Source organism: Mesoplodon mirus (genome assembly GCF_964341445.2).
Source record: "Mesoplodon mirus genome assembly, chromosome: 15".
NCBI classification, from domain to species: domain Eukaryota; kingdom Metazoa; phylum Chordata; class Mammalia; order Artiodactyla; family Ziphiidae; genus Mesoplodon; species Mesoplodon mirus.
The window spans coordinates 54,730,440-54,754,812 of record NC_138991.1 but is presented as its reverse complement, the minus strand read 5'-3'; the positions used below and the strand labels follow the sequence as shown (position 1 = coordinate 54,754,812).

General features: G+C 44.6%; 1 protein-coding gene across 2 annotated transcripts in view; it reads left to right on the top strand.

Annotated features, from left to right (window-relative positions):
- The window catches only part of SHISA9 (shisa family member 9), a gene marked incomplete at its 3' end in the record, with an annotated part of 295,168 nt that extends 272,194 nt beyond the window's left edge, over positions 1-22,974 (top strand). The window contains exons 4-5 of one of the 2 annotated variants that reach the window (XM_082644976.1): positions 4,654-4,701; positions 22,592-22,974. In XM_082644976.1, the coding sequence (XP_082501102.1) occupies positions 4,654-4,701; positions 22,592-22,974 (431 nt within the window). The remainder of the gene's footprint in view (positions 1-4,653; positions 4,702-22,591) is intronic. The other variant, XM_082644977.1, reaches the window with a different exon arrangement.
- Between the last annotated feature and the right edge of the window lie 1,399 nt (positions 22,975-24,373).

The window sequence follows — 24,373 nt, the reverse complement described above, 5'->3', positions numbered from 1 at the left end:
TGGGAATTATTGGTAGTTCCTGAGATAAATTCTTCCCAAACAAGACTTCCCATCTATTTAATTTAATTTGATTTGATTTAATTTTTATTTTATTTATTTAATTTTATTTTTGTTGTTTGCTTGTTGAAATCACACTCATTCATGTTTAAAGAGAGCTCCTTTCTATAATTCAGGGATTTGGGAAAGTAACATCTGGTCCTATATAGCATGTGACTACAGAACAGTCTCTGTTGCCAAGGAGTTCATTGGCCAGTTATTGTAAAATATTAGCATACACTAGGGAGATGTAAGAGGCTAAACCTCACTGTACTCTGTACAAGAAGGAGTGATGAAGTTGAATGATTATTTGTTCAACGCTTTCATCCATCCTGCAAACATTTAATCTGGTGTCCCTTGATTGTCGGTCCCACTGAGGCATGAACCAAGTCTGTCCCTTTCATCGATGTATCCCCAGCATGTAGCACCATGAAGGGATCTTTTCTTTTTTTTTGAACTAGTATTTTTATTCATTTCAAAAGTTCTTCCCTTTTTTCCTTTCTTTAACTTTTCCCATCCCCCACCTGCCATTTCAACCATGTAGAGCTATTTGGGAAAATTGGTCTCAGCAGAACACCAGAGAACACAAGCATCAAATATCGCCTTTGGACTATGTAATTTAAACAAAAATCTTGTTTTATCAATAACTCAAATATTATTTTAAGCATTTAGTCCATGTAATAGTAACAAAATAAATGCTTACTTCAGTGTTTTCAAAATCACTCCAGACCTCACCCTCGGCTATTCTTCTCCTTGGGGTTAATAAACTTGGGGGTCTGTATTTGGTGACCCACTGACATCTGCAGAGGTCTGACATGTTCTAAAACTGCATGATTCGTGGCTTTTTCCTCCTCTTCTCTGCTGTCTTCCACAAAGGGTAAAGCCCATCTTATCTCTGCTGGCACAGGACAAATCAGTTATTGCTTCTGTGGCCTCTGATCACTCATGAAGGGACCTTAATAAGCCCTCCCAAAACATATTTGTAAAACCACTGAATAATACCACGTGACAGACACCACCCACATCATGTCAGGAGCATGAGATCATAAGCAAGATGGTGGCATATAGCACTGCCCCTGCAGTTGGTCAGGACTGAGTTTAAGATCTAGTTTATACGTTTATTGCAGAAATTACTCAACCTTCCAGGTCTCAGTTACCCCATGTGTACAATGCATATAATAAAAATATACAACTAATTGTCTATTGGGAAGATTTGATGATACAGTGCAGGGAAAGTGCTTACCCTGGTACATGGTCAGCCCTCAATCAATACTGCCCCATATGAAAGTCTCCAGACCAGAATTGTTTGTTGGTCATATTTTTCCTTGAATTTCCAAATACACTGGTACCTGGATTAACATGCAATTGGTAGATTTCACTTTGAAGGAAACAGAGAGTTGGGTCCATATCCTTCACTCCAGTTTGATGGGAAAGATGTGCCTGAAAGCTAACTCACTTTGGGACTCTGATAAAACAAACAAGCAAGCAGCAAATGACTTTTCTGAGTTGTGCTTAGGGCCAGCAAAGAGGCAGCCCAAACCTCTTCACTCTCCCCATCAGTAGCCTGGACAATGAAGGTCCATATGCCCAGAGCTATGACTCCTACAATCCATCAAAGAAAGATTCTGTTTCACTCAATTAACTCTCCTTACTAAGTCAGAAATGTGGGTTTAAACATTTTCTAAGTATTTTCTACCAAGAAAAGTCAAGAAGTGTGTGTTGTTCTAGACTGAGCCAAACTGTAACCTGAAAATTCAGTTAAGCACACAGATCCTCTGGCCTGAGCCACCTGTGGATAGGTGGTTACAATGCAAGGACCCACTTTATGGTTCCTCATAGGTCAATGTTTGCAAAGACAGTTGTGAAAGTATCCCTAAGGGTCACCTGATGATTCAGAGATGGGTGATTCCTGCCTCCGGAACTGGGAAAAGATCACTCTTTTATGTAATTCCTGATGGGCTTTGCAAATGGAAAATTGCCTGCACGTTGGCATTTAGCTCCTGTTGGCCCCGTGTCTAGTTTTTCCTCTAGGTGTCTTGAGAGTTTAGATCCTCAGCTGCTAAAGGTTCCTGACCACATGCCCTTTAGATGCTTTAGTGCAACTTATGCTGCCCAGTGAGAGAAAGAGACAGGAAGTAACAGCATTATTGATGAAAGGCTGTGCCTTTTTTTTTAATTCAAGAATTTAATAAGAAAATATTTTCTCTGTTGCTATTTGACAGTCTATGGACTGTTTTCCCAGTACCATGTTACATTTTCCAATAGCACTTTTTAAAACCACAGCAACAATGCACTTAGATGTGGCAGGAATTCTTTTTCACTCTTTCTGTAGGAATCATGTGTGAAAACCCTAAGTGATGCATAAGCCCCTCAAATGTGAATTAACCTCTGCTAGTTTTTCTTTTTGTCATTGTTATGGAGGAAAGTGAGCTAGTGTCATTGACCCAAACAGTACACCTCTGAAGGAGGTATCAGTCCCAACGTCAGAAGATGGGGAAACTGAGGCTTGGTATAGTTAAGTAATTTTCCCAAAGTCACACCCAAAGAGCCAAGACTCATATTTGGTTTAGCCTGATTCAGGTCATCTTCTTCCCACAAAACGAGGCTGTCTCTCACAGAGCAATTTCTGGCACCAGAGGTTATAACCAGGCCAAAAAAAAAAAAAAGATCGAAAAGGCCCATTTTCCTCTTTGTGGGGGAGGACTTACTAAGGTAGTAATTGTTTTCTTTGTTTGAAGGTAAAAGTTTTCTCATGATGCTGAGTATAATTGAGATATAACATGTTTAAGGTGCATTATAGTTGAGGTATAATGTCATAGGTATAGTATAATACTCACATTGTAATTTTACAATAGTGTGACTGCTAAAAATATACATACACTAGGGTCATCAACATCCCAGTAAGGATAAGAAATATTTTCCTCTCCCAGAAAGTTCCCTCATGGCCGCTTCCTCTTAATGCCGTAGGCCCATCCTCTTTACATAAGCATTTAATTTTTCACCCAAAAAATATTTATCTAATGTCCATTAGTGTCACCAAGCCCATAATGGGACCTTAGCTATATATTTGGTAGCTTGTGTGCCATCTTATTAAGTGCCCTTATTAGCTTTGGATTTATGAAACAAAACTTGTTACTGTCTTGCCCTTAGATAGTGGGGACAGAGGTGACCACAGCTTGTTTCTTGCCTTCAAGGCAGTCATGGATTTGATTTGGGAGCAAACGGCTTCCTTGGGCTTAGTGACTCAGTGACTCGGTCAGGCGTGTGTCCACCCGCACAGGAAGATCTGGGGCCGCATCACTATTTCCAGATGTCAATAATCCTGGCTCAGAGGGAGAAGAAACATGAAGTCGTCCCAGGCGGGTCCCACTTAATTTTAAGTTCGTCACTCTTCACCTGTCATTCCAATTTCCCCTCTGTTGTTAGTGATGAGGGTGAAGAGCTCATATCCGCAGGGGGAATGTGGCAATTTGAACATCCTTTGGTACGCCTGGGAGGCCAACCAGAAATGTTTAAATGGGGCCGGATCTGTGCTCTGTAATCATCCAGATCACAGACTGTTCCCTACATCTCTTCCCAGCTGGCAGCCTGATAAATCTCTGGAAATTGTGCAGAAATGTTGAGGACTTGGTTTTTCCAGGTAGATTCCTAAGAAAGGAAACTGGAGCTAGTAGCGCACGCTGATTGGTCAGGCCGCCAGCCAGTGGGCAGAGGCTGCTGCTTAGGCACGTGCGCAGGTTTGCCTCGGTTTGAGTAAAACCCGATCTTACAGAGAAGGTCTATCGAGGACCGGGATAGGCTGTAGCCATAGTCATTCTCACCATCCTTTACAAAAGGGTCACTATGGGGCTCTCCTAATAATAAGAGATACCCCCAGGGCTCATCCAGTACATCTGAAATGGAATTCAATTTAGAGAAACTGATTTATAATCAAAGTCCCAGGCATTATGGGATTCTCAGATAACAAGTTTGATTCCTTTAGCATTGAGGGGAATTTCCTTACCTCAGGAAGAATGACCCCGTGGAGAACCTTGAGTTCATTCATTCATTCAACAATATTTTTCAAACACAGACTGTGTGCTAGGCACTGTGAAAGCGGGGTCTCCACTCCACCCAGCCTGCCACCCAGCATTTAAAGTTGCAGTCAGCAGAGCCTGCCCCGACCTTGAATTTGGAGCTAATGGTGCTCCCCCCACCCCACCTTTTTAGCAGGGGGATTGCAATAAAAGAGGATTAAAATTTATCTCTTGTCAACAGAGCGTTATTAGCCAAAGTGACCTCATGTAACTAAAACTTTGCTTTCTTTCTTAGAGGGTTGAAATTTACAGCCACCTAGGAATTCTCTCTCTCCCTGAAAACATCTAGACTTTCTTCAGGGGAACCTCTCTTGATCCTGTGTTGGGTATTATCTTGATCGTGCTTCAGGGCCTTGCAGAGAGAAGTGTTCACATAATCGTAATTGTGCATTTGGTCCCTCGCCCTGTTCCCCGGTCCCCTGAGACCTGCGCCCCTTGGAGGCTGCAGCTGGGGTGCCTGCAGAGCATCTGGGAGTTGAGGGCACAGCACACGTGGGAAGCCCGTGAACAGATCAGCATCTCTCCATTGTTGTTTTTTTAGGAAGTTCTGAGGGTGACTGGACAGTGGCGACACTTAAGTCACCGAAAGGTACCGTATGGCTTTTTCTAGCTCTTTTGTCCAGGTGTCGTTGGATTTGGCATTAATCCATGAAGGCACAGAGAATCCTGGTGTCTGTGTGCACACATGTGTCCGCGTTGGGTGGACCTGCAGGTCCGTCTGAGTTCCAGTGTGTAGGTGTTGTGTGTGTGTGTGTGTGTGCACGTGCGCACCTGGGGTGGCACGTCTGTGCTCCGGGCTGTTGTGAAAAGTGTGCCACTCCTCACTTCCCGATGTTCATTGCCTGAAGGAAAATGTCACTATCAGAAACCATCCCAGGTAAGACATCCAGGAGACGTTTTTTTCTCAGAAAACTGTGCAGGCAAATGGCAAAATATAAGGTAAATTAATGCAGGGGGAAAAACACAAATTGTAAGGGAGAGATAAACAGAGTCAGATTGTTGGCCCTGGGTCTTGGGAATGATTAGCCTTTTGGGGAACAGATGCTATTTTCAACTTTCCTGGCTACCATGGTGAGCATCAAAAGTTGGTCCCCTTGAGTCTGTGTGTTAACTAGCTGGGTGACTGGGCTAGGTGGTAGCTATAATTTATTAACCCCCTACTATGTGCCAGACAGAGGGCTGGGCCCTTGATGAAATTTTGTCCTTGAACTGTCCGATGACCCAGCCATGTATGTGTTGTCCTTCCCCTTCAGAGTCGAGGACATGGGCCTCTGAACGAGGCTAGCTCTTGCTTGTCTAAAGTCATATAGCTGCTAAGTGATGAAGCTGAATTTGAACCCATGTCTGCCTGACTCTAATGCTTAAGTTATTTCTCACTGGGATGTGATGGGAATGGCTATTTTCCAGAACAGACTGGAAACTCAGTTCTCTTCTTTCTTCACTCCTTATGCTTTGTTGGATTTGGTAGTTGGGAGGATGTAGCTGACCCAAGCAGGTGAAGGTCAAACCCTTTAGTGACCTTGAACTGGGAGAAGTTCGAACATATTGCAGGGCTGTAGGTAAGATACTGGTAGGGCCCTTTTGCCTTCTGAAAAGACAGTTCTGGTTTCTAAGTGGAGACTGGATCGGGGGAGGGTGGGCTGGAGTTGAGGTCACCTTCTGGAAGGCTCTTGCAGGCATCCAGCTGGGCAGTGCCCCGAACTGGGGTGGGTAGAGGATGAAGAGAAGAAAATAGAGCAGGGGAGTGATGAAGAGACTGCAGAAGGTATGAGTGAGGGCGTGGGAGGGCAGAGGAGGGAGCCGTGCGCCGCCCCAGGGTTCTCAGGTTTGAGCCACTTGAGTGCGTATCAGCATCCCCTGGAGGAGTGTTAAAACCTAATTCCTGGGCCCAACCCCAGAGCTTCTGATTCACTAGGTGTGGCCAGAGGAGCTGAACTGCTAATGCTGCTGCTGCTGGTCTGGGGACCATACTTTAAAAACCACTGCAGTAGAGAAATCTTGCTGGGAAACTAAGACTGTTTGATTGGGTCTCCAAGCATCTTTCTGTGGGTTGAGGGTTCTGAAGACGGAAGCTTGACCAGAGTCCCAGAGGCTCCGAAGCAACCTGAGCTCTGGGGCGGGGTGGGGGGAATGAGGTGTATCACCCCATATTCCAGAATTGGGAGTGAGAGCTTTAGACCCTCGTGTCTAATGAGAAACCCTTGATTACCCAGTTGTTGCCTTGAGAGAGGCAGATTTTTTGGATCTGCATTAGATAATAACTATTCACATGTCAACATCCATTTTTAGAAATGCAAACAATTTGGAACATGACAGACCTACTAATTTGAGGCATAAACTTTTTTTTCCTTCCCTTGTGAAAAACAAAGCCATTACGATTCCCATGACAACATTTAGAGGCAGTCAGCATCCCTGTCTTTATATCAGCCTGTTGTTGTCTGATGCATTTAGAAAATATTTCAGGACAGGTCAAAAGCAAGGGCTTAGAGGCTATTTTTCTACCCAAACCAGGCTAATTTCCCCTCTCCTCCTAAATGCATCTTTATTTAGCTTGCTTTGTCTGGGGAAGAGAAAAGGGGTCCCAGAGAGGGGAGGCCCAAGTTCCTCTGGGGTCACTGATTTTCCCTATTGTTTTCTACTCAACCTCCAGACCCTGAATCTACATGAGGCATGATAACAAGGTCAGGGGGGTTGTACACCCTGCCACCTTCTTGAAAGACAGGTATCAGCAGGGTGTGATGGACTTAGCCTCAGACACACCTGAGTTCTGATCGTGGTCCCGTCATTGGTACTCTTGTTACTTTCTCCAAGTCACTGAACCTCTCTGAGCCCCTCCTTTCTGATCAACAAGATGGAGAAACACTATCACCCCCCTCCTAAAGTTGCTGTGAGGACGATGTGAGATAACATGTACAACACATGTCACAGTGCGTGGCATGTCAAAAGTGATAAACACATGAGGTTGTAACTGATATAATTATTACTATTATTATCAGTTGAGCAAATTAAAGCTCTGAAAAGTCTCACGGTAAAAAAAACTGTCAGACTCTGTATAGCCCATCATTTCCCAAACACTTTTTTTTTTTTTTTTTTGCGGTATGCGGGCCTCTCACTGTTGTGGCCTCCCCCGTTGCGGAGCACAGGCTCCGGATGCGCAGGCCCAGCGGCCATGGCTCACGGGCCCAGCCGCTCCGCGGCATATGGGATCCTCCCAGACCGGGGCACGAACCCGTATCCCCTGCATCGGCAGGCGGACTCTCAACCACTGCGCCACCAGGGAGGCCCCCCAAACACTTTTGACGTCTGATCTCTTTTCTCTATGGAAAACCAGTTCACAGCCTGAGCTCCAGATACTGGGATGTTGCTAGGAACTCACTTTGGGAACACAGAGCATGGGCAGAGGGATGGGTGTGCCTTGGGGAGGTTGGATAAAGAAGCAGTAGCTTCAAAGGAGAAAGGGCTAGGTCCCTGAAGATACAAGTTCCCTGCTTCCACCTGCATTGGCTATAACTCACTTGGGAGGGGAATCCTATCTGCCAGGAAATGGCAAACAAATCTTAGTGGTTTGCACTATCCATTTTTCACTACCTGAGGTTTTCCAGGAAACTCTCCCCCTAGTGGTCACTGCTGTAGGTCCACGTGCCCAGCCCTGTGGACTCCTGGAATAATTAATACCCAGGATGGAAGAAGACACCACCGCCTCAATCCCAGTGGACTGCCCTAACCAGTATGAACACGTATCATGGAAATACATTTATTTTGCAAAACGAATCTTTGAACCTGATCTGTCCTTAGTCTAGCATGCCATTGGAGCCTAGAACTTGGGGGAAACTTCTAGCATAGTGCTGTGATTTCATCACTCTAGCTCTGACTAGAATCAGGTTGTGTGGTCTTGCCCAAGCCAGTCACATGCTCTGGACTTTCATTTCTACCATTTCTTAAATGGAGGAGATGATAGTATTCACATTCTATCAGGTTTGGGGGAGAAATTTTATGAGACAATGCAAATAATAACCTTCAATGAAGCAATGAAGAAACTACACTTTTTCACCCTTTATGCTTCTACAGATGAGGGAACTGAGTTCTCTTGAGATAAATGAGATTGCCAACACTCACACAGGGCATCACACCCAGGACCAGGACCCAGAACTCAAAGAATGGCTTAAGACCCCAATGTTCATAGCAACACTATTTACAATAGCCAAAACATAGAAACAACCTAAATGTCCATCAACAGATGAATGGATAAAGAAGATGTGGTACACACACACACACACACACACACACACACACACACACACACAAAATGAAATACTACTCAGCCATTAAAAAGAATGAAATAATGCCATTTGCAGCAACATGGATGGATCTAGAGATTGTCATACTAAGTGAAGTGAGTCAGACAGAGAAAGACAAATACCATATGATATCACTTATATGTGGAACATTAAAAAATGATACAAATGAACTTATTTACAAAACAGAAATAGACTCACAGACGTAGAAAACAAACCTATGGTTACCAAAAGGGAAAGGCGAGGGGACAGATATATTAGGAATTTGGGATTAACAGATATACACTACTATATATAAAATAGATAAACAACAAGGACCTATTGTATAGCACAGGGAACTATATTCAATATCTTGTAATAATGTATAACAGAAAAGAATCTGAAGAAGAATATCTATCTATCTATCTGAATCACTTTGCTGTTTGCCTGATCATTGTAAATCAGCTATACTTCAATAAAAAAAAAATCAGTCTTTAAAAAAAAAAGAATGGCTTAAGGACTTGACCCAGAATCAAGGGAGATGCTTTTTACCAATGTCCATCCTGGGCCTACCCACTCCTATGGGCCTGGAACCTCTGGATTTTTCACTTTTCACTTTTCATTTTTTCATTTTAAAAATGCACCTCCTGGGTCATTTTATGTGCATTCAACTCTGGACCTACGTTTTCCTTAAACCCAATCCTAGATACAAACACAGCTTACCCCAGAGCACCAGTTTTCGCATGCCAGCGTTGCTCATGTATTCCAAAAATACATGAGCCTTTTTGCCGTTTTCTTAGTTGGGGTTTGATCTGGGGACTAAAGCTGGAAGGTAAGAGCATGGGAGATGGATGGTCTTGGACTTGGTATCCTGCTCTGCCACTTATCATCTGTGGCAGAGTCAGTTGGCAGCCAAATTACTCAGCATCTCTGGGCCTTAGTTCTCATCTGTCACATGGAAAAAAATGATATTGCCTCATTACCTCCCTTTAAGAGGGTTTAAATTAGATCATGTAGGTGAAACGGCTAAAAACAGTGTCTAGTACATGGTAAGCACTCAAGAAATCCTAGTTCTTTCTTTCTTCTGAGAAAATTGATGTAGCTCGGTGATAAATATTCATCCAAGAGATGCTACAGAAGCACAGAAAATATGTGATTTGGGTTACAGTTCTGTTGGGGGGTACACAACCCGGGGAAGGACTCACTTAAAAGTAAGCTTAGGGCCTCCCTGGTGGCGCAGTGGTTGAGAGTCCGCCTGCCGATGCAGGGGATACGGGTTCGTGCCCCAGTCTGGGAGGATCCCATATGCCGCGGAGCGGCTGGGCCCGTGAGCCATGGCCGCTGGGCCTGCGCATCCGGAGCCTGTGCTCCGCAACGGGAGAGGCCACAACAGTGAGAGGCCCGCATACCGCAAAAAAAAAAAAAAAAAAAAAAGTAAGCTTAAAACATTACTTCATAAAAGTCAGGCTTTTGCAACTTTCTTACTTGGGTTATTGGTTTGTGGGTGAGCAGCAGGGTACAGAGCAGGTGGAGGATAAGGAAGTGATTTTTTTTTTAATAAAAATCAAATCCTACCAGCTTCTGAGTTCAGCCTCTTTGGAAAAGCATACAGCAAGCACTGGCATTTTGATGAACTTCCTTGGGAACCCATAGGGCATGAAGTGAGCCTGTGGAGAGAGTTCTGTGCTTTGCAGAAAATGCCATTGCAGCAAGATAGCAATACTACTATATATAAAATAGATAACTGATAAGGACTTACTGCATAGCATAGGGAACTCTATTCAATACTCTGTAATGACCTATATGGGAATAGAATCTTAAAAAGAGTGGATATATGTATATGCATAACTGACTCAATTTGATGTACAGCAGAAACAAATACAACATTGTAAATCAACTATACTCTAGTAAAATTTTTTTAAAAATGTGTGTCCCTCTGAGGCTAAGCTGGCTAGATATCATTCATGCTAAATATCCCCCAAATCTTGCATGGTGCAGCCATCACATAGTAGACACTCAACATACATTATATTAATAAATTATTAATTGAAACTGAGCACCACATTTGAAGGGAATCTTGTTGTCTTTTCTAAAGAGGCCCTGGGAAATAGAAAAATCAACCAGGTGGAAGCAGGGGGTGGCCTGTGTTTAGATCCAGTGCTGCCTCTGTTCTGTTGGTTGTCCTTGTGCCCACAGCTCCAGTTGGCTCTCCTATAAATGGAAGGCTGGGATCATTGATCTCATTGGCCCCTCTATCTCCATAAGTAAAGATCCCAGGCTTTGCTGTGATTGGCTTGCCTTGTCATGTGGCCACCTACCTCTGAACAAATTGTTATGGTGAGGGCAATGAAATGGGTTGTTTGTAGTCATCGGGGAATGGTTAGGGGGTGAAGGAGTGGAGGGGTGTGTCATCCAAACCATTTGGATGAAGAGTAGGGGAGGGCTTCCCTGGTGGCACAGTGGTTGAGAGTCCGCCTGCCGATGCAGGGGACACGGGTTCATGCCCCGGTCCGGGAAGATCCCACATGCCGCAGAGCAGCTGGGCCCGTGAGCCATGGCCGCTGGGCCTGCACGTCCAGAGCCTGTGCTCCACAGCGGGAGAGGCCACAACAGTGAGAGGCCCACATACCGCAAAAAAAAAAAAAAAAAAAAAGTAGGGGAAATATGGATCCCCACCTGGAAATTGGGGCTCTTCCTGGGAGTAGGGTGAGTGAATGATTGGCATTTGTATCAGTTATCCATTGTTACAATAATGCTGCATAAGAAACAACTTCAAATCTCATGGCTTAAACTTATTTAGCTCAGCATTTATTGAGATCAGGGGTCTATGTGCCATTGATTTATCCTGATGCAGGAGGTTCTTCTTGTCTGAGCTGAGTTCACCCATATGACTTAGGGTTGGATGGATGCTGGCTGATGTAGGCTGGTTTCAGCTGGAAAGACTGGGTGACTTGGCTCTGCTCCAGGTGTCTTTTATCCTTAGAGAAGGGAGCCCAGACGTGTTCTCATGATGGGGGCAGAGGTGCAAGAGAGCAATCAAACACCAGCAAGCACTTTTCAAACTTCTGTGTGTGTCATGTCTGCTAACCTTCATTAATCACATGATGAACTCAGAATCCAGTGGTGGGGAAACAAGATCCTCTTTTTTGGGGGGTGAGTTTCAAAGTAACATAAAAAGAGTGTGGATACAAGGAAGGGGGAAAAATGGAGGTCCTTCATGCATTCATCTAACACAGGGTCCCAAATCTTATCATTATCTACTTTGAGATGGTCCTTTGCACATTGGAAGGAAGTATGTAGGATTAAGGAGAGTTAACTTTTATTTCCTCCCTTTAAAAAACCACCAGTTATATAAAATTTTACCAGTTCAGAGGTTGATCATAAGACAAAGCATGCAATGAATTTCTGAGAAGAAATATCTCCATCTATGGAGCAGCAGTGCAGGATGAAGGGCTGTGAATTAGTGCACAGTTTCCAACCAGGGCCCTTCAATGCAGGGGGCTCTGTGGTCAGCCTTGGATGGAGTGTGAGTCCAGCCACTTTTGTTCAATAGCCTTTCAGAAAGTGGTGACTGCCCAACAGGACTGTCTAAGGCAAGAGACAGAGGGCTTAAGGTTTCATAGGTCCATTGGCAGTGAGATGTTCACAGAGGGCTCCCTGCAGCCACAACAAAGGGGCTGATCATGCAGCTGGATAGCTTTGGTGCAAAGCCCAAGCCAGGCACTGTTTCAGAATTGTCATCAGCAAAGGCAGCAGTGCCTCCTCTTGGGACCCTCAGGGCTAAGATAAAAAAGGGCCAGGATCCCATTCTCCCCTTTCCAATTTTCTCTCTTAGAGAGATAACCCTTCAGGAAAGATGTGTGGCCCTGTAGAAACAGCCAGGAGTCCTGGCTTTAATTAGAACCTGGTTCAAATGTGATTTTCCCTCCTTGTGTCTCTACAGCGAGGCCCAGAACCAGGTGAAATGGGGGCTAGTTTGCCATAAAGACAAATCTTCCCATCTCCTCCTGGCTCTCTCCTGACTGGGAAGCTAGGCTTTTTTCCTGCCTTTCTTGTTTCTGCCTGCTGAGACAACCACAGGAGCCTGTGCAGCTTTATAACATGTATTTCAAAAGAAGGGAGAAATACCTGGGTATTTTTTTTATCATGAACTGTTTCCTCTTTTACTGTTTCATTCAGCTCATGATGGAGAGAAAAAAAGTAGAGACCCAGAAAACACTCCCATGAAAATAAAAGTTCAGTACTGTCCTAGTGAACCAAAAGGCCTCACAAATACAGTGGCTTAAGAGAAGTATATTTCTCTCTCGTGTAATAGCCCCAGAGGGGGTGGTCCAGGTTGGTGGGGCAGCTTTACTCCAAGCTGTCACTCAGGGACCCAGGTTCCTCCAACATTGTTGCTCTGCGGCCACCTACTGTATTGTCCTCATCTGCGTTGTTATAATTAGTTGCTGTCATGGCCTATGGGAGGGGGGAGAGAGGACACCCAGGGCAACCAATTTTATTTTAAGTGAGTAAGTTGAAGTGGAAATTGTATGCATCACTTTTGCTAACAGTCCATTGGCGAGAGATTAGCCACGTGGCCAAATTTAGCTTCCAAGAAGGCTAGGGAAATCTAGCTCAGGATTAGGTGGCCATGTGCCCAAGAAAAAAGATGGAAGAGATCTGGATGACAAGTAGCAGTCTTTTACAATATCATGTCAGATGGGGTATACGTTTAAGGAGCCTACTGTGTGCCAGACATAATGGTTTGTGCTTTCACACTTTGTCACTTGTTTACTTCTCTGCTGCACTTTGCAAAGTAGGTCTTCTTATCCTCACTTTATTTTCTGACAATGACAGCAGTAGCAGCTACTATCCAATGAATACCTACCATGAAGTAAGGACATTGGTACTTTACATTATACAAGATAATTTACATGATTCTTTTGAGTACCATAACCCCCTACCACATAGACATTGTTATTTTATTTTCCACTTTATTGGTGAAGCTTAGAGAACTTAGGTAACTTGCTTAAGGTCTCCAGCTTATAAGTGGAAGAGTTGGGATTTTAACTCAGGTCCATCTGCTCTTCAAGTTCATGCTCTTTCTACCATATTCTAAAGAAGATTTTACAGTCACAGCATTCTTCCAAACTCTGTTATCTGCTGTATAAACAAGTTGCACTGAGTTCTCCATGCTCTCAGCTTCACTAATCCTTCTTTCTCTCTCAGCATGCTCAGATCTTATTGCTGACCTCTTGCCTTTCAAGGCTCTACTATGGTTGTCAAGAGCTCAGTGTAGGATTCAGGAGCAACACTTGGAATACTTTGTCATCATCAAAAGTGATCTCTGCTCTCTGAGTGGTGGGGAGGGGAGAGTGGAGGCGCAGGGAAGAGAATACTGGTGAATATCTCAAAATGGGATCCCCCTACATTGTCATGGAGGGAGTCGGTCTGACATAGCATGAAGAGACCAGGCAACCACACCTACCTCATTGGCTTGGGCTGGGGTGGGGAGCCAACTACATGAGATGATACCTGTAAAGCACCTGGATGGTGCCTGGCTGGAGTGGTGACGAAGCTTCAGGCTCCTCCCAGTTCTAAGAGAAGCATATAGCACCTTATCCAACCCAGTTCTTTAACAGGAAGCCACTTTTTGTTGGTGACTGGCCAGAACTCCCGCCAATGCCAGTGCATCTCAGAGGATGCAAGACCCATACTCTTGTAATGCAGTAGCCAACTGAGTGCTGAGAGCCTGGCAGGGAGAGTCTCTCATGACACCCCAGCTCCCTTCTCTTGCCCCACTTTAAGGAAGAAAAAGGTACACATATATTGCCTCCAGGGGGAATTGGAGACATCATGAAATTTCCAGTTGTGACATTTTGATGTCTCCTCTTGTGAATAAGATTTACATGTATATCTCAATCCCTGATGTTTTGAGAGGAGGAATCAAGAACAGTGTCTTCTCCTTATAATTCTCACTCTGTCTTCCACCTTCTTTAGTTTTGAGGGAATGTTTTCCTGCAGATAGAAACTTGTTAAGGAAACAAGGCAGGCAGATGGTTAAATAGATGGTGAGTGTTGTCACAGATTCGTAAATTTCAGGATACTTGGAATTCAGCCAGGTGTCAAGGGTTCAGATCCCAGCACTGTCACTTGGACAAGTTGCCAAAGCTCTCTTGCTTCAGTTTCCCCATTTATAAAATGAGACCAATAATAGCACCTACCTCATTAGGATACTGAGAGGATTAAAGGGGGTAACAAATGTCCATTCCTTAGCCGGGTGCCTGGAGCAAAGCACGCCCTTAATAAAGGTGAGCTCTTACTCAGGTTACACTGGGTGAGCTGGGAAGGGGGCGTGTCTGCACAGCCTGCTGCTGGATCCAAGCGGTCTCTTTAACCAATTCCCGCCCCCTGCGCCTGACTCCGTTCTACCTCCCCTGAGCTATGGCTGCTAGAGAACATCCATGCCTCTGCAAGTTTTCAGCCAGGGGTTTGGAGCTGGGCAGCAGCCTGCTTCTCCTGCCCCAGAAGCTCCAGTCCTTCTATCCCTGTAAAGCACAGGTTACGTAGCCTTCTACAGTGTGGACGATGTATTAGTTAGAGAAACAGAACCAGCTGGATATTTGTGTGTGGCTGTGGCAATCCTTGGCATACTTTGCCTTATGTCGCTGTATCACTCCAGTCTCTGCCTCTGATTTCACATGGCCTTCCTCTGTGTGTGTGTCTATGTGTCCAAATTTCTTTATTATTATAAGGACACCAGTCGTTGGATTAGGATCCACATTAATCCAGTATGACCTCATTTTACCTTGATTACATCTGTGTGATAGGTATGTAGGATATATTTAATGTATATATTATATATATGCATATTATATATGTAGGATATATAGGATATATACATACAAATACGTATATATGGAATATATGTATATATGGAGAATTATTGCAAGCAATTGAATCACACAATTATGGAGGCTGAGAAGTCCCATAATCTATTGTCTGCAAGCTAGAAACCCAGGAGGCTGGTGGTGTATTTCCAGTCCTAGTCTGAAGGCCTGAGAACCAAAGGAGCCAATGTTGTAAATCCCAGGTCAAGGGCAGGAGGAGACTAATGTCCCAGCTCAAGCAGGCCAGGCAGGAAAGGCATGGATCCTCTCTTCCTCTGCTTTTTGTGGTATTCAGTCCCTTAACAAATCAGGTTGGTGCCCCTCTACATTGGAGAGGATGGTGTGCTTTACTGAGTCCACTGATTCAAATGCTAATCTCATCCAGACCCAGAAATAATGTTTAATCTGGACACCCTATGGGCCAGTCAAGTTGACATATAAAATTAGCCATCAGAGATCAGAAGATGAAGCATCCTGCCCATTTCTAATATTTGAGAGAATGTCACTGGAATCAAACTGTCTCTGGTGCTTTTCTTCCCTTATCAAATGTTTATTATTGTATCCTACTATGTGCCAGGTACTGGGCTAGATGTTGGAGATACAGTGATGAGCAGAGCAGATATGATGTCTAACCTAACTGGAGCTTATATTCTAGTCAAAGGAGATAGACAATACACAAATAACTAAGAAAGACAATTTCATATATGCAGACTAAGAACATATTAAAATAGGGAAAGGTGATGAGAGCAACGGGGGTGTTTTCACTGGGTCATCAGGAGGAATTTTCTGAGTGACCTTTGATCAGAGAACCAAATGACAAGAAGGATCCAGAAAGAAGGGTGCTTTGGCAGTGAGAACAACAGGGACAAGGTCCAGTGGCTCTGAGATGGTGAAAAGCTTGGCGTGTTCAGGAATAGAAAGGAATCCTGTGTGTGTATGCTGGATTGAATAGCATCCTCCCCCGACCCCGACCCAAATCTACTCAGAACCTCAGAATGTGCTCACACTTGGACATAGGGTCTTTGCAGATGTAACTAAGTTAAAATGAGGTCATCCTGGATTAATGTGGGTCCTAATCCAATGACTGGTGTCCGTATAAGAAGAGGGAAGTTTGGACACATAGACACACACAGAGAGGAGGGTCATGTGAATTCAGAGGCAGAGATTGGAGATGCAGCTACAGGCAAGGAGTGCCAGGATTACTGCAACCGCCAGAAGCTGGAAGAGGCAAAGAAGCATACTTCCCTAGAGCCTGCAGAAGGAGCACAGACCTACCGACACCTTGATTTCAGACTTCTGGCCTCCAGAACTGGTAAAGAATAAATTTCTGTTGTTTTAAGTTGCCCAGTTTGTGGTAATTTGCTATGGCAGCCCTAGGAAACTAAGTACACTATGTGATGGGTCATAATAAGCATGGGAGAGATGAGGGTGGGCAAGCAACAGCCAGAGGCCAGGCCATGCCGACCTTCGGGGTCACAGCAAATCATTTGGATTTGATTCTTAAGTGTGACGGGAAGATTAATCGCTCTTTCAGTATATTCTTGGACCAAAGATAGGGACAAATCAGGAATTGTTGAAAGCTTAGGGTGGGACCTTGCTTACCAGGTGAAATCCATCACCTGAGACCCAAGATGATCACCAAGGGAGAAGGAGTGGTAGGAACCCCTCCTTAAGATATCCTTGGCCCAAGGAAAGAAGGTAGGTGGGAGGCCACCTGCCAAGACCCCCAGATGTGTAGCTTGTTTTGAAAACTGGGTATTACCTTGATTCTCCATTTCCATGGAGGCGAAGCTCCATCCCACCCAGCACCTGTACAAATGTCTGCTGCTAATTAAGAGAGAGACAGATGGAGGAAGGTACAGTTTAATTTTGAAGCCTTGGTTCCTTCAAGGCAATTAGGCTGATTGGAAGGAAAGCACCTTTTTCATTCTTTCTTCCTCTTTTTAAATGAAGAAAAATCAAAACGGAGAGGACCAGTGTTGTTGAAAGCCTCACACATCTGTTACCTGGTCGGCTTGTTAACCACCTGCCCACGAGGTACCTGGGTTGATTAGGTTAATGCATTTATTAATGGGGCTTACAAGGCTGCTCAATGAATCTGTGATTTCCTTCACAAGCCGCTTTTTAATATACTAAGACAGGGACCACAATGCACAACGCCGAGAGTGGCCAGGTAAGTATTTCTTTCCCATCCTCGGTATCTAAATCAGAGGGGATGAAAAAGAGGATTTCACAAAAATTGCATTTCCTGGTTGTGGGAACAGTTCATTCACCTAACCACCAACCACATCCTTGTTGAAATTATCTTGAAAATAACTCTTTGAAGGATGGTTTTATGCCCCATGCAGCAAGTCTGTACCTGCTCTGTACTTGTCAAAAACACCTCTGAGTCATGTGGAGGGGGGATAGACAAACAAATAGATGTGAACGTTATAATCCTGCATACAGGACATTAGATGATCTGATGACCCCTTGTTTTCTTCACTTTATTACATACATATCCTTTCAGTTTTTGAAGCTACCATGCTACTTCCCACCTCAGGCCTTTTGCAAATGTTGTTCTGTATCAGTTATCTACTGCTGCGTAACAAATTACCCCAAAACTTAGTGGCTTAACATAGCAACTGTTTATTGGGCTTGCGGTTCTGGATCAGCTGGGAAGTTCTTCTGGTTTGGGCTGGCTTAGCTGCTTTTGGCCAGGCTTACTTAGTGTCTGTGATGAGCTGGCAGGTGGGCTAATGGCTGCACAGTCTAGGATGGCCTCACTGGGTATCTGGCAGGTAGCAGGCTGCTGTTGGCCGTGGTGAACATGGGCAACTGGACTGCATGTTTCTCATCCTTCAGGAGGCTAACCTGGGCTTCCTTTTTCATATGGAGGCAGGGTTCCAAGATCTGATAACAGAAGCTGTAGAACTTCTAAGAGCCCAGGCTTGGAGTGTGCGTGACATAATTTCTGCTACAGTCTACTGGTTAAAGCCAATCACAAGGTCAGGCCATATTCATAGGGTAGGGAAATAGACTCCACCTCTCGATGGAAGGAACTGCAAAGTATTACAGCTATTTTTGCAATACACCCCATGTGCGCTCACCTGGATGCTGTTTCTGTTACTCTTCACTTTCAGATTCCAACTAAGAGAGCATCCTCAAGGATGCCTTCCCTAACCGGCACCTCATCCCAAACGTATCAAGGCCCCTTCTTGTGTCGTCTCATAGGGACAGCGAGGCACTCAATACACATGGCAGCTGGAGGGAAGCAAAGAGGGAAGGAAGAAAGGAAGGAAGGGTGGTTAGTTTGGATGAGTGCTTCCTTTGTGCTTAACTGGGTATCTGGCACAGAGTGCTCAGTAAATGTCTGTTGGATTTAATCCAGTGCCTCTTTGATAAGCCAGAAGACAGACAGAATATATGTAGTGACTAGTTACTCTCTTTCAGAATTGTGTTATATAGCTTATATGTCTCATATAATTTATTCTTAACAATAAACCTCAGCGTAGTTATATTACCTTCATTTTACAGCAAAAGAAATAGAGATAAAGGAGTTTGACATTCCCAAGGTCTCATAGACTCAGGTCTGTCTGATTCCAAAGCCTACAGATTTTTGTCCCACCCTTGCCCCATATACCAAACACTCTATGTTCAGGGGTTTCCCAATGACAGGTTCACCGAGAGACAAATTCAGGGTTGGGTGTGGAGAAGGATGTACTGTAGGTTCTCCACGGGCGACTCCATGATTCCTCCTAATGGGGGCTGCTTCCCATACCTGCATTGATAGGGCAAAAGTTGAATGCCCCTGTGACTACTTGTTGAGAGGACATCACCTGTCCTACCTGTTGGGGCACCTGTTTCATAATCAATTTCCTCAGTTTGTCAGAAACGGGAACCTTCCAATGCATCCCTTGCTCTGAGCTTCCCTTAGACTCGTCCATTGTCTGGAAAGAGGAATTTGGGAATAAATGGTTCTGGATCGTGCCCGGGGACATAATGAGGGTGGGTGAGACTTTCAGTAAGGGACTGAAAGCAGTTTAGCGAGAGCAAATAGATGTGAAAATGGAAAACTAGAAAAGAGCAGTCAGGACTATGGTAGTGCAGAGGTTGCTGAGGGAGCCAGGGAATCAGAAAGCATCACCTTAGCTTAACCTTGAAAGATGAATAACAGAGCATCTGTTGTAAATGAAGGGGTGAGACACGTCAGCTCCATCCTCTGGTTCTCAGACCAGCTCAGAGACCTCATTATTAATACTCATAAGACTGGATAGTTCTTTATAGCACTTACTATATTTCTACTTTTATGTAATTTGTGAGATTATTTGGTCACGTTCTGTCCTTCCTTCATAGAATGTCCACCCCACAAGGACAGGGACCTTGTCTGTTTCTGATTCTCCCAATGTCCTTATACTTACAATGTCTATCACCTGGCCTGTGCCTATTTGATGTATGACTAAATGACTGAGAAAAATTGCTGGGAGAGGTTTTGGTAAATGGTAACATGGTCAGTTTTAGAAATATGCCTTTGGGGGACTTCCATGGCAGTCCAGTGGTTAAGACCCTGAGCTTCCACTGCAGGGAGCATGGGTTTGATCCTTGTTTGGGGAACCGAGATCCCACAAGCTGAACAGTGTGGCCAAACAAAACGTAACAAAACAAAACAAAACAAGAGAGGAAATATGCTTTTGGCTGTAGTGTGGACAGTGGCCTGGGGGAGGTGAGACTCAAGGCAGGGGAGCCAGTTTGGTGGTACAAGTAGAGCAGCATTCAAAGCAAGGAGGAGGCATAGCATAGGTTAGAGAAGCATTTGGTAGGTACGATGGGAAGGACCTGTGGGTTAGCAGTTGTGCTGAGGAGAAGAGGAGGGTGACGTCGGCACCTGTTCCTGTGTTTCTGGCTTGAGTAACTAGAGAGTTGGTGTTCCCACTCGTGAGAGAAGGAAGAGCCTGCAGAACAGATGTGAATGATGTTGATGGGTTCAGTCTTGGCCACCTTGAGTGGGAGATGCCAGTGACTCTGTCCTGGAGGTAACCAGATACATGAGTTTTGAAATCCAAGGAGGGATGTCAGAGTATCCTTCTCTTGAAACATCATGGCATTGGAAACCTAGAACTTTCCTCTGGAAGACAGAAAGATGCGATTCTAATACCAACTCGAATGTAACTCATGCCACCTTAAGGAATGCATGGTATTTCGGGAATGTGTGCTCTTCCCATGTCGGTAGCTATTCCATAGTTCCTTTTGGCATTGATAGTCTGTATCTTCAGACAGCTCTAGAATTCAAGGAAGGGGGGACATTCTCTTGAAAGATTGCATTACTCAGGGTTGTTTATATTAAACATGGACAGAAACCCAACTTAAACTGTATTAAGCCTGGAAGGTTAACATGTGGCTTCTGGGGGTGCTGTGTTGAGGAATCTAAGCAAAGGCCATGCTAGCTAGGAAAGAGCTCTGTGATCAATGAGTGATGTCTGCCACAGATGCAGAAGGGGCAAGGGGGGGCATATGTGCTCACTCATCCCTGAAAACAGAGCTTTCCCTCTACGGCCTTTCCAAAGCATCAAATAACGTCTAATGGAGTTAGGTTCTACCTTGGCTCAGCCGCTAGCTGCGGGTAACCTCAATTAAATGATTTCATGTTCCTTAGCTTGACAGTTTCCACATCTGTCAAGCAGAGGTCATAATCCCTGTCTTTCCCACCTCCTGTGGTTGAAAGGATCAAATGAGAAAAGAAACGTGGAAGGGCAATGACCTCCATGAATTTACATAATTTCACACACGTAACAGTATGGGATGCTAGAAGTGTGGATTAAAGAGCAGCACATATTTCTGGACTCCTGAGAGACATATGTTCAAGAGTTTATTGCTAAGACATTAATTTTAAAAGTATAGAGGATCTTCTAATAAAAGAATTGTGAGAGAAAATAAAATAAAGTCTCAGAAAGTTATCAAATAAATTGAGAAAGAAGGCAGGAAAGAAAGGAAGGAAGGGAGGGAGGGAGGGAGAGAGAGAGAGAGAGGGAAAAGAAAACAAGAAAGAGAAAGAAAGAAAGGGATCATTCAGTGCTTTAGAGTGTGGTGAATGAAGCGGAAATTGGTATAATTCTTTTGTAGCATAGTTGGCAATATGTATAAAGGGCCTTAATAATGTTTACAGCCTTTGGCCAAGTAATTCCACTTCAGATAATTTATTTCAGGGCTGGATAGTAAATATTTCAGGCTGTGTGGGCCATGCAGTCTCTGTCACAAGCACTCAAATCTGCTGTTGCTCTGCAGACAGGTAAAGGAATGGGCATGGCAGCATTCCAGTAAAACTTTATTTATGAAAATGGGTGGCAGCTAGATCGATCCATGGGCTATAGTTTTCCACCCTCTGATACAGATTAAAGAATATTTTAAGAATTATTTTACATTCAAAATTCTAAATACTAAGAGAGCTTTAGTCTAGAAAATTCTCATTTCAGATTGATTTATATTAGCAAAATATTGGCACAGCTTGAATGCTCATCCATAGGATGAATGATTAATTTTCATAGTTCTGCTCACTGAAATATTATGTAGGTATTAGAATGCTGTTCACTAGTGATTTATAACAACATGAAGAAATGCTTGCTGGAATGTTACATGAGAAATTACAGTTATTTATAATGATGATAATGGTGGTGGCTAACGTCTAAGCACATTACGTATGTCATCACTTAACCCTCTAAACAGCCCTATGAAATATGCTTTTTTATTGTAACCACTTTCCTGATGTAGAAGCTGATGGTAATAAAAGTTATTTACCAAAGTTACACTGCCAGTGGGTGGCAGAAGTGGGATTTGAACACAGGTCTGCTTAACTGCTAAAAGCAAAACCAAAAGCACTAACACAAATTCCAAATGAAACTCTTTATGGGGAAAACACACCCAAGTATTGATATCGACTGTCTTGGGCAGTAGCTGATAGATACGAATATTTCTCAATGTGTTTGATATTTTCTCGAATGAGAAGCATCATTTTCATAATGAAGAAAGAACAACACTTGCATTTTATAAGAAAGGCAAGGGTGGCAGAGTGCTAGGTGTGATTGTGAGGGAAGAAGGATTTGTGGGGAGCTAGAGATTCCCTTGGGGATGCCCTCGCCTTCTTGGTCCTCCTCCTGTTGGTGGAAAACACATGACCCTGTCCTCCTTCCTTCTGTCTGCTCCGGGTGGAGTTTCTACTGTGTGTCTCGTTTGGACTGTTGGCCCACTGAGATGCTGTTCTTGGGTTGACCTGCCAATCCCTAACTGTCTTTCTCTCCTCTCTCTCCCTCTCTCTGCTCTCTCCTCTCCCCTTCGTCCACCTACCTGTCCCATCGTACAGCCGACAAGGTAAATGATGACTTCTACTCCAAGCGACGGCACCTGGCCGAGCTGGCCGCCAAGGGGAACTTGCCTCTGCATCCCGTAAGAGTGGAGGATGAGCCGCGGGCCTTCAGTCCTGAGCATGGCCTGGCCAAGCAGAACGGACAGAAGTCCCGCACCAACAAGACGCCCTCCCACCCCCTGGCCTACAACTCCACCGCCAACTTTAAGAGCTGGGACCCCAAGGATCAGTCTCTTCGGCGGCAACAAGCTTATGGGAACAAGGGCAAGCTGGGCACGGCTGATTCCGGCTCCAGCGACCCCTTGGGAACTCGCACCCAGCACTACCCACCCCCGCAGCCATACTTCATCACCAACAGCAAAACGGAAGTGACTGTCTGAGCTGTCACTACAGGGGACATCCTGGAGACCACACTCAACTGAGAGAGGCAAAAAATACCCCAACACACACCCTCCCTGTCCCCCGCCCGCACACCCACCCACACGTTCACCCTCCACACCGACCGACGACAAACCTACTGGTGACATGGAATCACGCTTTTCCTGCGTCATGCCTAACACGTGTCGGCGGGCAGCTGAGCAAGACCGGAACGTGGACGGTCAGCAATACAGCCAAGGGGAAACTGAGGCACCCTCTTTCGACTTCAGGGTCGAGGTGGCCAATTCACATGCCTAAACCGTGGGGCTGATTTTTCTTTTCCTCCTAACTTGAAACTGAAATCCATGATGAAAAAAAAAAAGTAGCACAATTTAGAGAAATTGTCCATTTGAGCACATATACCATTGACCATGCATTGTCTATTTCTGGGTGAAAGAGCCAGAAAGGATGGAAGGGGGGGTAGAAAAGAGGGGTCACTGGTGCACTTGATAAGCATTTTCTAATCCCAGGAAGTAGCGATATGGACATAAAATTGTGATGAGCGTGAGACAGTAACTGGACCCTCCCCCCCACCACGCTGTTTATAGTACTTCTCATATCATCAAGGTTGGAAGCAAAAACAACACGCACTCAAACTCACAAAAAATAAATAGACCCTGAACCCACCGACAGTGACGGGAAAGAAAGAACTTTTTTAGACAACTCCCATAAAGACTGTGGAAATGGGAGGGGTAGGCTTTTATGGCAGGGAGAGGGTCCAGAGTCTTAAATAACTATTTTTTAAAAAAGGAAAATAAAATAGAATCCCACTACAAAACAGACAAGAACAGCAAAGTAACTTTTGTCCAACATCTTCAAGACTTAGGAAATCAACAACGTCGTCAAGAACAAACAAACAAAATTCACAGTTGAAGTGTTGACAAGAGGTGAGAAGGGGACCCAGAGCCTCTGATTTCTGGCGTTGTCCCCCCACCTCTGAGACAAGAAACAGACAGAAACCAGTCCTCTATTAACTGTCTATCCCCGACTCCTTTCCCCTTCAGCCTGTTGCTGCCGCCGCTGCCGAATTTCAACTGCTTTGGACTGAAAATGTCATAAGCGTGGGTGGTGCCTTCAATGTGTCACTGTTGAATGACAGTCTTGTTTCCCAAGTGCAACCTGTGTTCTTTTAGCCTTCCTCCCTCCTGTCTTTCTGCAGTAGTAGAAGGTGTTTCCATCCTCTGTTTGTTGGTGAGCCCACCCGATCCCACACTCTGAGGGGGAATGCTGCAACTTGCAAAGACCAAGACCTCCCTCCCCCGCACACTGTCAAAACTCCGCGAGTCCCACCCCAGGCTCCCCAAACCTAGCGTGGGACCCAAGCATTCCTGGTCCCATCATTCCCAGGATAGATAGACAAAC